At 41.7% G+C, this 14,418-nt stretch overlaps 1 protein-coding gene across 6 annotated transcripts in view; it reads right to left on the bottom strand.

The window, feature by feature from the left end:
- The window catches only part of tenm3 (teneurin transmembrane protein 3), a 220,732-nt gene that overhangs the window by 124,798 nt on the left and 81,516 nt on the right, over nucleotides 1–14,418 (bottom strand). For all 6 annotated transcript variants that reach the window (XM_082536064.1, XM_082536065.1, XM_082536068.1 and 3 more), the window contains one exon: nucleotides 4,714–4,981. In XM_082536064.1, coding sequence (XP_082392190.1) covers nucleotides 4,714–4,981 — 268 coding nt within the window. The remainder of the gene's footprint in view (nucleotides 1–4,713; nucleotides 4,982–14,418) is intronic.

The following is a 14,418-nucleotide window of genomic DNA, read 5'->3' as shown; positions in this document are numbered from 1 at the left end:
ATATGAAGGTATTTTACTGCATTTTACAGTTTTGTTCTGTTCTTCTAGAACATCATTAAAGTTACGTAAATAGACTGATTTCACATTTCAAATGTAAATTAACGTAAAATCACTGTAATGTAATAAAACATAATTGTCATGATTGTTAAATGTCTGTACATATGCATATTTAGATACAGATTCACAAATGTATCATGGTTTCACAAATATCTGTCCGTTATTTGAAAGATCGAACTGTTGAATTCAAATGTAATGCTATGGAAAACTATATAACATGATCCCTATAAGCTTGTGTTACATCACATAAGTATTATAATCATTGCTGTTTAGGCCGTTTGTGGCTCAAGAGTTGGCACTTCGCCTTGTGATCAAAAGGTTGCCGGTTCGAGCCCCGGCTCGGACGCTCTCAGCATTGTGTCCGTGGTTAATAACACCTACTGGTGATGGCCAGAGGGGCCAATGGTGTGATATGGCAGCCTCGCCTCTGTCGGTCTGTCCCAGGGCATGCAATCCATTATTATTTACGTTAACTGTATATTTCTGTACATTTACGTATTATGATTCATATTGCCACATTCAGTGACCTTGTTTACAGGTAATTTCATTGTTTGATCACGTTAAAATGTTCCTAATTTAATGTCTAAAAGCACTTGGAAAAGGCAGAATCCCATGTCAAATTAGCACAACAAACTGTATTGTCATTGCTGGAAATAACCGTATTTTTATGAGGAAGTTATTTTCTGATATTTTACGGTAGTATTTTGGCGCCCCAGCTGCTGGAATATTACCGTTTTTTTAAGATGTTTTTTTAACAGTGTATAACTGCTATTCAACTCAACATTCGGCAAGTGGAATACGTCATCTTCTTCTCCTGCAGTCAGGATCGTGTGAACAACACGAGAGGCTAACTTCATGCCAGTTGTAGGAGTTGCCATCAAGGGTGGGATTTATCAAAAATATGCTCCGTTCCCCCTGCTGTTCTTCTTAGGCCAGATCACTAACAGGACTGGCTGCAGATGGGGTGATGGAGCAGCTGTAGCTCAGGAGGTAGAGCAGGTCATCTACCAATCATAAGGTTTGATGGTTTGATCCTGGCTGCTCCAGTCAGCATGCCAAATATCCTTGGGCACAATACCAAAGTTGCTCTCCGGTGCTTTCGACTTGAGTATGAACATGTGTGAAAGCTAGACAGAAGAAATGAAAACTGCCTCTATGAGCGGGTAAATGAGGCATGTTGCACTGTGAGTGCTCCTGGAGAGTCCTTTGAAGGTAGCTCGTCTCATGTGTTACGTTCAGCTTTGCATCCTGTGTTGTGTTAATTAGTCCCACACCGTGAAAAAAAAATACTAAATACCAAAATAATGCCAGAAAATAACAGAAAATAACTTTCCCATGAAAACACAGTTATTTTCAGCAATGACAATACAGTTTGTTGCCCTAATTTTACATGGGATTCTGCCTTTTTCAAGTGCTGTTAATCATTAAATTAGGAACATTTTAATGTGATTAAACAATGAAATTACCTATAAACAAGGTCAGTGAATGCGGCAATATGAATAATAATACTTAAAGGTACAGAAATATGCAGTTAACAGTTGGTTTAAATAATAATGGATTGAATTCATAAAGCACTTTATGAGACCCTCAAAGCGCTTTATAATTCGCCTCTGGCCATCACCTGTAGGTGGAAGGTGAAGTGTCTTGCCCAAGGACACAACGACCGAGAGTGTCCGAGCCGGGGCTCGAACCGGCAACCTTTTGATTACAAAGTGAACTGCCAACTCTTGAGCCACAATCGCTCTAAATATCAATAATAATTATTATTATTTAATGTAAAAAAAGTTTATATGACTCATTTTATATAGTTTTCCATAGCATTACATTTGAATTTAACAGTTCAATCTTTCAAATAACGGACAGATATTTGTGAAATTAAGTCACATTTGTGAATTATTTTACCAATCTAAATATGCTCATGTACAGACAGATACATTTAAAAAACAAGGAAATTATGTTTTATTACATTTACAGTGATTTTACGTTAATTTACATTTGAAATGTAAAATCAGTCTGTTTATGTGAATTTAATGATGTTCTAGAAGAACAGTACAAAACTGTAAAATACACAGTGAAATACTTTTATATTACAGTTTTTTACAGTGCAGTTGTGTTCCTTCCTTGTGTATGTAAGCCCTTTGTATCGTTCCCTCCAGTGTTGCGTTCTCCCTCCACACTGTGTCCCCCAGCCTGCCTGTTTAGTTTATTTCGTATTAGTAGTTAGTGCCGGTTTTCCAGGTGTTCAACAATAAAGCCATTTCTTTGAGTTTACCTGTTGCCTGCTGGAGGCTGTATTTTGGTCCTCCGTTCCTGCCAGACACACACAGCCCATGACACTGTATGCCATAAGTGAACAACACATTGAATCACAGATTTACACAACTGTGATGGTTTGCTTAGGGGGGGTATTAAAGGGCTTAATGAGTAGACTTTTAGCTCTGGGGTGCCAGCCAGGTTTCTCTCCTGGGATATGACATTGACTAAATTAAATTAATTACATTAAATAATTACAATACAAACCACATAATGCAGGATGTTTGCCTGGACCACAGCAGTCAGTTCGACCTGCTTCCTTTCTGATGTTTCCCATCCTTTGAGTCCTGTGAGCAGAACTCTAACTGGCTGGCTCCAGGCAGGGTGTGGGTGGCTGTAGCTCAGGAGGTAGAGCAGGTCAACCGGGCCTCAAACCGGGCCTCAAACCGGGCCTCAAACCAGGCCTCAAACCAGGCCTCAAACGGCCTCTGAGCTTTTCACAGACTGTCTCTTGTATTTCTCCTGGTCTCCGACAGCCTTCCAACATTATCCAGCTCTCCTTTCTCTCTCATATCCTCTATCAACACACAAGCCTTATTCCAGGCTCAAGAGCTTTCTCCTGAACTCTGTCCACTCTCAGCCTTATCGCGAGCTCTCTTCTCTCTCCTGACCTTTGCCAGCCTTTATTGCAGGTGTCTGCCTATATTCTGTGCCTTTGGTAATGCTGCATTAGTGTGGTTTATACTCTATAGAGACGCTGTCCCTTTCCTGTCATGGTAAGATTGCTCTTATTCTTTTTTCCCCATCACCGCTGAGATTCTGTTCTGCTATAGTGGGTCATCAGAGTCTAATTGCCAAATAGCTTTACTTTCATTGCTCTAGTCCAATCATTGTCCTGCTTACCTTCTCCAAGCTAATCAGCCTCCTTCTGCTACGAGTGGCATTGAGTTTTTACCCAGGCAGTAACGGGAACACTAAACAGTCAAAGCACATGTGGACGTCACTGCTTCAGGTTCATTCTTTGTCCATACACGTGGATGAATGCTTGGTCTTCACTGCACACACATGCACATGCCTATAAACATACAGCCAGATACAGGCACAAAGCTAAAACACTTGGAGCATCTCTTTCTCATCAGTGCATCACTTTCTTTTTCACTATTTTTAAGAAGTGCAAATTGGACAAAGGAAGAGGAAACGATGGAGGGAGCAGACACATTTGTTTTGTGAGTACAGGGTCAAAGCTAACGTTGCACCCATGAATTTTGTATGTATGCATGTGGAAGGCAAGGCAACAATGGCTCTTTATATGGCTGCTAAAAAAAATGTTACTCCCTACTGAAGAAAACAGAGACTTTCTAAATAAAATCAGCGAGAGGGAGAAGTACAGACTGATCCAGGATTCAAGGGTCAAAATAACCAATCAAAGTTGTGTCGCTGCTGAGAGGAAACAAAGTGACTTTGGGATGTTCTTAAACACTTTGAAATGCCAAATGTGTTTCAAAGTGTCTGAAAACTAAACGGACTTTAACAAAGAAGCTGATGTGCTGCACAGACTCTCAGTCTGCCTAAAGAAAGCAGAACATGAGCGAACGGTTGACAGTTAAGTGATTTCAGGAAGCTTTACATTCAGAAGACCAGCATGTGTTCATGGCGAGCATGCTTCAGCCTTACTGTGGTGTACTAGCGAGAGCTGAGATAAGTGACACTAACAGACTGAATGAAGTGATTAGGAAGGCTGCTCTGTGATTGGCTGCAAACTGGACACTTTTGAAGCTGCGGTGAAGAGGAGGTCACTGAACAAAGTGTTGTGTATTACAGACGACCTGGACTAACCTCTGCAGCACTGACAGACAGGCAGTGAAGCACTTTCTCTAGCAGAACGATTGTGCTCCACTCTCACAACGACACCACATACATGGGATAAACTATTTCTTATCCTAGCTTAATTAAGTCTTTAGACAAATAATAATAATAATAATTATGTTGTTGTTCTTTTTTTTATTTTGTTTGTTTCTAAAATGAATTCTGCAGAGTGTTGTTGCTTTCATCCATCCGTTTTCTTCACCGTCTTCAGTTCGAGGTTATGAGTAGGGCCTGTCCCAGCTGCTGTAAGGTGAGAGGCAGGGTAACCCCAGGATGGGGCGCCGGTCTATTGTAGCTACGTATAGATTGCTATTTTTCCTCCCACAGTGTTTTTCTGTTATTCTAGCTACCTTTTGATTTTCGGGGGACTCGTTCAGGATGTAGAGATAAAACATTCTGTTTAAGGACGTCGCAGCACACTGGGAAAGCCTGATGAGGCGTCACACAGTTGGGTTACACTGTGATAATGCTGAGAGGCTACAGGTCAAGTGTGGAACAAAGACAGGTGAAGTAAGACGGCTGAAAAAGACAGTTTACCTTGTTTCCAGAGGTACATTGCTACCAAGCACCCAGCTGTCTTGCAGCGGGACGCTCTCGGGGGGCGTGGTCTGCAGCTCTGCTGGTGATTGGCCGGCCACAGGGGCCGGGCTTCCAGTAGGAGGGGTTAGCTGCCTTGTGGAGTTCAGGGATTGGCCAGTGTGATGTGTGGCGCTCAGGGCTTGGCTAAGAGCTGTTACTGAGGGTTGTTGGCGATGAGGCGGTGGTACCGGAGGAAGGCTGGAGTTGTGATGATTGGACGGTTGCTCTGTCAACAACAGAAGAGAGAACAACTCATCTTTACACACGTGTAAATCAGTGGCACTAACATTGTTGTCTTTTTAGCTGACTGGAAGTTTCCTTTCCCCGAGGACTGCTGTCATTATAATCCCTGTAAATCAAACGGATACATTTAGATCATATTTCACGTCACAGTCTCACCAAACAGTCTCTCATCCGAAGAAATCCGTCCTTAACGAGAGAAAATAATGTTAGCCACAGCCCGTTTTTAAGCAAACAAAGCAAGAACTGGCAAAAAAGCCAGCGCTTCTTAACCTAAGACAGTCGGTCCGTCTGAAGAAGGTCAGAATTCAAAATGTGATGTTATTATTATACAATGTCTGGATGATTGATATAAAGGCAAATTTCCCAGATGATGCGGTTAAGGTTGATGAAGAGTTATAATGTCGATTTTTTTAATATCACTGGATGTGAGTGCAGCGTCAGTGAGAAGTGTAACTGAACACTCGGCTAGAATGAATACAGCTCAGTGACTGGCCTTCACAAAGCTCTGCTCCGATTCTGTAAAAATATTTGCTCAAAGCTGACCCGGGTTCAACTTTTCCTCACTGTTTTTGTCCCTTTGCTTTTCAACTCCCCTTTCCGTCCTCAGGGTACCGAGAAGGAAATGAATGGCAGTCTTGGAATTTGATTTGCATAAAGAGCATCAGATCTCCATTTCCCAGCCCTGCTGTTATTCTTTCTCTGCTGCACTCAGCGAGGAAAACAGAAAGCAAAGAGAGAAGCGAGGGATACGTGCAGGAGCAGCTCTTCCTCTCGCTGCTTCGTGTTCTGTTTGCCATCATAATAACTGTTCCAGTTATGCAGACTTTACAGGCTGAACGCTGAAAACCACATATGAAAAGTCTGAGTTTCATTATGACTATTTAGGCCTCAAGACTATTATTTGTAATTAATGCACCTCCTACAAACCCATACATTTAAAGACAATGTGCAAATATTACTGTGTGTGTGATGGGCAGGGCTAGTTTCCAGTTCTGCACACAAAAACTGTTTTTTGTGTGACACGATCAATAGACTGTTTAATGTGTTTAATGGCAGATTCTGGGATTTGCTTTTGCCAATCATTTCTTTGTACAACTCCAAATTCATGTCTAACACATCATATTCATAATAACAATAATCACTTTTGTGTAACATGTAACACAAAGACGAAAAACCAGCATCATTACTCAAAACGCATTAAACTCAGTATTAATCAGTGCGTCTAAAAGACTCCACATAAATCACCAAGCAGGCCTGTGTTTCACCACCAAGTCAGCAACATCCAATCAGAATACTGCACATCTCAGTCAGTACTCCCACTTTTTAGTTAAATATTGTCACAGCTGAAAATAACATTTTGGAGCGTGAGGCCAGTTTAGACCCTGTGATGAGACGCTCGTGCACTTTCACTGTAGCACCCCTAAAGAACTCATTAGTGGGCAATAACAAAATAAAGTAGCATCAGCAATACCAACGTGTTTTAGTATTATTCTCTGACATTGTCGTCTAATTATATAATAGCCCAGCGTTTCTGTTGGAGAGGGTACAGGTTAACAAAAACAGGTTTAAGCGCCCAGTGCACACGTACAAGTAAAGAAGATCAAAATGCTATTCCACAACACAAGGTTTTGCTCATTGTGTGCAAAGTGTTAGCTAATGTAATGAAATGTAACCAACGGCCAGCAGCAGTCTATGTTGTCTATAGTTGCTAGTGCTGTCAGCGTTAATCTGGTTAAAATGACGTTAATGCCATAACCGCATTAACGCAGCAAATCTCCGTTAGCGAGTTAACGCGGATCACCCCGTGCGAGGGCTGCAACACGTTAGTGCGGTTAGCTCGTTAGCGCGTTAGTGCCGTGCAGTTGTAAACCCTGTTTATGTTTACCTTTGGTTTTATTTAACTTTCACCTTTTTGTTTTACATTTCTGTTCCCATCATTTAACACTGTCCTTGTTGTTTTGTGTTGTAATGTGACCTTGCACGTTTTGAAAGGTGCCAAGTAATAAAATGTATTATTATTAGTATGTTGTGAAAGGTAATCCATACCCTGCTCTTATGATAACTTCAGTTTTTTTATGTTGTTTTTTTAGTTGAATATCACATGTCTGTGTGTGACTTCAGTGCAGGAGGACAGAGAGCTGATAGTGAGTCAGGTGGGAAAACATCAACTGTTGACTCAGGTATGACAATTAAAGTGTGCACCAGGTTGAACTGGGGTTTGCAAAAGGGAAAACAGTATGTTTGCAAGTAGCATATTCCAATGATCTGCTAAACACTGTGTGCAAGACACTGTGACTGGAACACAGTTCACACAGTCCAGACAGACTAACCAAGGATACGATATCTGCACTTCCTACTCCCACTCCACGAGCTGATTTCTCAGCACTTCTAATCGGGTACATACTAAATACAGCACTGTGCACCACTCCATCACAATGACTTCACATTAAACCACCACAATGTCCTGTTTTTGTGTGAATGTTTGCTGTTTTTGCTGCTGTGCTCATAGGAAACTGTAGCTGTCTCCATTTTACATGCATCTCTCTGAGCTAGAGGCTCGCGGCTTTTTTGTGGTGGTTTGCGCATGTGCAGAAACCTTTCATCCTTTATGATAAGATGATTTCAGACCAGTGTGCATGTCAAGCTGACCCTGGCTCTGCTTTCACTGCTTTGATCAGTTATGGCCTGTACTGTGTGTAGCATTACCCAGTAAACAGGCTTCAGTAATTTAACATCATAACAGGCGAGTTTCCTCCCAACTTTCATGAACTTTCATGTGAGATGTAGAGAAGATGAGTTTGTGAAAAAGTTGTTCACTGCTCTAGTCTATTAGGAAGTAAGTGAAGTTTATTTATATCGTGACTTTTACAGATACAACATTCATAAAGTGCTGAACAACAATTCAGACATGATATCAACAAAGAACCAAACAAAAAAACAAACACATACATAACAAAAGAATAACAAGGCCTGATTAAAACAGAAAAGTTGTTAATTTTTTGTTTTTTAAAGAGTCCACAGAGTTACGCGGCGCTGGAGCGGTAAACTGTCCCAGAGCTAGAGACTACAGACTGAAACGCTCGGTCCCCTCGAGTCTGGACTCTTGTCTGAACAGCTAATAGGTTTTGAGTTTGTGAGTGGATACAGCGAGCAGCAGTGTGTTTAACAAGAAGTTGAGACAAATAGTCTGCAGCGCGTCCCTTTAATGCTCTGTATGCAAGTGTGAAATCTTAAAACGAGTTCTAAAATCAATGGAGAGCCAAAGTAAAAACAAGAGTAACACAGCGGTAATGTGAGCTGTGTCTGGGTGCAGCAGTTTGTGCTGCTTGGAGGAATAACAGAGGTGATTTCTTTAAGCCAGTAAAAAGGGCAATACAATAATCTAAACAAAATGATACAAACACAAGAACAATTTTGTCCATTTCAGAGGAGGAGACTACGGATCGCAATTTGGTAATGTTCCTGAAATGAAATGTGAGATCGAGTTTATATGTGAAAGTTCAATAAGGACTCAAACATTACGCTGCGATTGCGAACACTAGTCAGCAAGAAGAAGCAATCAGTTGACTTGTGTGCATATCAGGAGGAGCAATAACCGTGGCTTCAGTCTCAGAGTTTAAAACAATTGTTGGAGAGCTGGTCACTAATCCCACATACAGAGTCAGCCAGGGCAGACAGCCTGTGCAGCTGGCGAGGCCTAAAAGACAAGTAGAACTGAATGTCATACATAAAAATACTAAGAAATGCACCTAACACCTAAAAACAGAATAACAATCGACCCAGGATGGACCCTGAGGAACCCCACAGCAGTGTCTGCTCACCCTAACAAGGATGTCCTCCTAGATGAACTGGAGGGAAACCAGTTAAGTGATCCCAGCCATAACCTTATTCTGGTCAACAGTATCAAAGGCACTGAGGTCAAGCAACATGAGCACAGAGCATCAATTTCCTGCATCAGATGCCATTAAAAGATCATTATAGAGCTTTAAAGGAGCAGTTTCAGTGGAGTGCTGCTTTTAAAAAGCAAAGGACAGAAATTTGTAGTGTGCGTAATAAAGTTGTCCAAATTGATTTTCGGCAACTTTTTCTGATAATTTGCTAATGAATGGTAACTTTGAATTAGGCTGGTAATTGCAAGCAAAGCTGCTATAATGGAATTACCTCAGCGGAGCACAATGTTGCCTCAGCGAGCAGTTAGTGATGGAGAACAGTAAAGGACCAATGCTTGTGAGACATCCAAACAGGAAGGAAGGAGGTCAGATCTCTAAATGGGTGATGAAGGTTTCATCTTAACGATTACAATAAGTCATTCAGTGTATCTGGAATGACTTACGATCAACCTGATCCATAATAGGAAGACGATATTACGCAGGGACTAAACTGGACCGAGTGCAAAGTCCTCACATTGTAATAAAACAAGGAAGACTGGAAATTCTTAGTCACAGTACCAGTATTGGAATAATTGTGATTTTGACCTGAAAAGAAACTGTCACGAACACACGGCAGACCCGTCCACACATTCATGCTTTTCAGCATCTTTATTCTTACTCTCTGGTTGCTGTTTACAGCCGGGGTGGTCAACTCCAGTCCTCGAGAGCTACCGTTTGATTCAGCTGTGTTGGAGCGCATCTAAAAGCTGCAGGACAGTAGCTCTCGAGGCCTGGAGTTGGACACCCCTGGTTTACACTGTCATGACTGCAGCTTTGCAGTTCGCAGCCACTCATATACACCAACAACAACATTATTCAGGACCCAGCACAGACATTAAGCTGGCGAGGCATGGCTGCAGATGCCATGTAGGTGCATCCGCCTCCCCTGCAGCAGCATCGCAGACCACACCCCGCCACAGGAACCAACACATTTCAACTTTTGGGTATCGACAGGAATTACCCATCTTACGTATCATCTCAATACTGACTTCAGGACAAGGATATGTAACAGTACTTTCCATAAGAGCAACAGTCCAACATTACTTCACTTCTTTAGTACAAACTATTACAGAGAATCCACTACACTTATAGAAAATGTTTAAGTTGGGACTAGTTCTTTCAGATATTTCCTCAAATTGCACTGAAAGCACAAGAGACACTGCAAATCCATCCAAAATAAACTGGAAACAAGTTATTATAGTCGTCTCCACCCTAACCACCATCTCTCTGGCTGCTGGGAGGCATCTGTAAATCTATAAGTGAATGCAAATATTCATGAAATATCAATGACAAAGGTAAGAAGCAACTCCTAATAGCTTTAACTGTTACTAAGAAAGTAATCCTCAAGAACTGGAAATAAAGAAATAGAATCAATTAAGGAATGGATGGAAAAATGAAAGTGATGAACATTTTCTCAGATTATGTTTTGTGCTACAGTGCTACAGTACTGCAGTACTACAGTACTAGAGTACTACAGTGCTACAGTGCTACAGTACTACAGTGCTACAGTACTAGAGTACTACAGTGCTACAGTACTACAGTACTACAGTACTACAGTGCTACAGTACTACAGTGCTACAGTACTACAGTACTACAGTCTACAGTACTACAGTGCTACAGTACTACAGTGCTACAGAACTACAGTACTACAGTGCTACAGTACTACAGTACTACAGTGCTAAAGTACTACAGTGCTAGAGTACTACAGTGCTACAGTGCTACAGTACTACAGTCTACAGTACTACAGTACTACAGTGCTACAGTGCTACAGTACTAGAGTACTAGAGTACTACAGTGCTACAGTACTACAGTACTACAGTGCTACAGTACTAGAGTACTACAGTACTACAGTACTACAGTGCTACAGTGCTACAGTACTAGAGTGCTACAGTGCTACAGTACTACAGTGCTACAGTGCTACAGTGCTACAGTACTACAGTACTACAGTGCTACAGTACTACAGTGCTACAGTGCTACAGTGCTACAGTACTAGAGTACTACAGTGCTACAGTACTACAGTACTAGAGTACTACAGTGCTACAGTGCTACAGTGCTAGAGTACTAGAGTACTACAGTGCTACAGTGCTACAGTACTACAGTACTACAGTGCTACAGTGCTACAGTACTACAGTACTAGAGTACTAGAGTACTACAGTACTACAGTGCTACAGTGCTACAGTACTACAGTACTACAGTGCTACAGTGCTACAGTACTACAGTACTAGAGTACTAGAGTACTACAGTGCTACAGTACTACAGTGCTACAGTGCTACAGTACTACAGTACTACAGTGCTACAGTACTACAGTGCTACAGTGCTACAGTACTACAGTACTACAGTGCTACAGTGCTACAGTACTACAGTACTAGAGTACTAGAGTACTACAGTGCTACAGTACTACAGTGCTACAGTGCTACAGTACTACAGTACTAGAGTACTACAGTGCTACAGTACTAGAGTACTAGAGTACTACAGTACTAGAGTACTACAGTGCTACAGTGCTACAGTACTAGAGTACTAGAGTACTACAGTGCTACAGTACTACAGTGCTACAGTACTACAGTACTACAGTCTACAGTACTACAGTACTAGAGTACTACAGTGCTACAGTACTAGAGTACTAGAGTACTACAGTACTAGAGTACTACAGTACTAGAGTACTACAGTGCTACAGTGCTACAGTGCTAGAGTACTAGAGTACTACAGTGCTACAGTACTACAGTACTACAGTGCTACAGTGCTACAGTGCTACAGTACTAGAGTACTAGAGTACTACAGTGCTACAGTGCTACAGTGCTACAGTACTACAGTACTAGAGTACTAGAGTACTACAGTGCTACAGTACTACAGTGCTACAGTGCTACAGTACTACAGTACTACAGTGCTACAGTACTACAGTGCTACAGTGCTACAGTACTACAGTACTACAGTGCTACAGTGCTACAGTGCTAGAGTACTAGAGTACTACAGTGCTACAGTGCTACAGTACTACAGTACTACAGTGCTACAGTGCTACAGTACTACAGTACTAGAGTACTACAGTACTACAGTGCTACAGTGCTACAGTGCTACAGTGCTACAGTACTACAGTGCTACAGTGCTACAGTACTACAGTACTAGAGTACTAGAGTACTACAGTGCTACAGTACTACAGTGCTACAGTGCTACAGTACTACAGTGCTACAGTGCTACAGTACTACAGTACTAGAGTACTAGAGTACTACAGTGCTACAGTACTACAGTGCTACAGTGCTACAGTACTACAGTACTAGAGTACTACAGTGCTACAGTACTAGAGTACTAGAGTACTACAGTACTAGAGTACTACAGTACTACAGTGCTACAGTACTACAGTGCTACAGTGCTACAGTACTAGAGTACTACAGTGCTACAGTACTAGAGTACTAGAGTACTACAGTACTAGAGTACTACAGTGCTACAGTGCTACAGTACTAGAGTACTGGAGTACTACAGTGCTACAGTACTACAGTGCTACAGTACTACAGTACTACAGTCTACAGTACTACAGTACTAGAGTACTACAGTGCTACAGTACTAGAGTACTAGAGTACTACAGTACTAGAGTACTACAGTACTAGAGTACTACAGTGCTACAGTGCTACAGTGCTAGAGTACTAGAGTACTACAGTGCTACAGTGCTACAGTACTACAGTACTACAGTGCTACAGTGCTACAGTACTACAGTACTAGAGTACTACAGTGCTACAGTACTAGAGTACTAGAGTACTACAGTACTAGAGTACTACAGTGCTACAGTGCTACAGTACTAGAGTACTAGAGTACTACAGTGCTACAGTACTACAGTGCTACAGTACTACAGTACTACAGTCTACAGTACTACAGTACTAGAGTACTACAGTGCTACAGTACTAGAGTACTAGAGTACTACAGTACTAGAGTACTACAGTACTAGAGTACTACAGTGCTACAGTGCTACAGTGCTAGAGTACTAGAGTACTACAGTGCTACAGTACTACAGTACTACAGTGCTACAGTGCTACAGTGCTACAGTACTAGAGTACTAGAGTACTACAGTGCTACAGTGCTACAGTGCTACAGTACTACAGTACTACAGTGCTACAGTGCTACAGTACTACAGTACTAGAGTACTAGAGTACTACAGTGCTACAGTACTACAGTGCTACAGTGCTACAGTACTACAGTACTACAGTGCTACAGTACTACAGTGCTACAGTGCTACAGTACTACAGTACTACAGTGCTACAGTGCTACAGTGCTAGAGTACTAGAGTACTACAGTGCTACAGTGCTACAGTACTACAGTACTACAGTGCTACAGTGCTACAGTACTAGAGTACTACAGTACTACAGTGCTACAGTGCTACAGTGCTACAGTGCTACAGTACTACAGTACTAGAGTACTAGAGTACTACAGTGCTACAGTACTACAGTGCTACAGTGCTACAGTACTACAGTGCTACAGTACTACAGTACTAGAGTACTAGAGTACTACAGTGCTACAGTACTACAGTGCTACAGTGCTACAGTACTACAGTACTAGAGTACTACAGTGCTACAGTACTAGAGTACTAGAGTACTACAGTACTAGAGTACTACAGTACTACAGTGCTACAGTACTACAGTGCTACAGTGCTACAGTACTACAGTACTAGAGTACTACAGTGCTACAGTACTAGAGTACTAGAGTACTACAGTACTAGAGTACTACAGTGCTACAGTGCTACAGTACTAGAGTACTGGAGTACTACAGTGCTACAGTACTACAGTGCTACAGTACTACAGTACTACAGTCTACAGTACTACAGTACTAGAGTACTACAGTGCTACAGTACTAGAGTACTAGAGTACTACAGTACTAGAGTACTACAGTACTAGAGTACTACAGTGCTACAGTGCTACAGTGCTAGAGTACTACAGTGCTACAGTGCTACAGTACTACAGTACTACAGTGCTACAGTACTACAGTACTAGAGTACTAGAGTACTACAGTACTACAGTGCTACAGTGCTACAGTGCTACAGTGCTACAGTACTACAGTACTACAGTGCTACAGTGCTACAGTACTACAGTACTAGAGTACTACAGTGCTACAGTACTACAGTGCTACAGTGCTACAGTACTACAGTACTACAGTGCTACAGTGCTACAGTACTACAGTGCTACAGTGCTACAGTACTACAGTACTAGAGTACTAGAGTACTACAGTGCTACAGTACTACAGTGCTACAGTGCTACAGTACTACAGTACTAGAGTACTACAGTGCTACAGTACTAGAGTACTAGAGTACTACAGTACTAGAGTACTACAGTGCTACAGTGCTACAGTACTAGAGTACTAGAGTACTACAGTGCTACAGTACTACAGTGCTACAGTACTACAGTACTACAGTCTACAGTACTACAGTACTAGAGTACTACAGTGCTACAGTACTAGAGTACTAGAGTACTACAGTACTAGAGTACTACAGTGCTACAGTGCTACAGTACTA

This window comes from Aulonocara stuartgranti (genome assembly GCF_965226115.1).
Source record: "Aulonocara stuartgranti genome assembly, chromosome: 6".
Lineage (NCBI taxonomy): Eukaryota > Metazoa > Chordata > Actinopteri > Cichliformes > Cichlidae > Aulonocara > Aulonocara stuartgranti.
The sequence above is the reverse complement of the archived record's forward strand: the minus strand, read 5'-3'. Positions and strand labels throughout refer to the sequence as shown.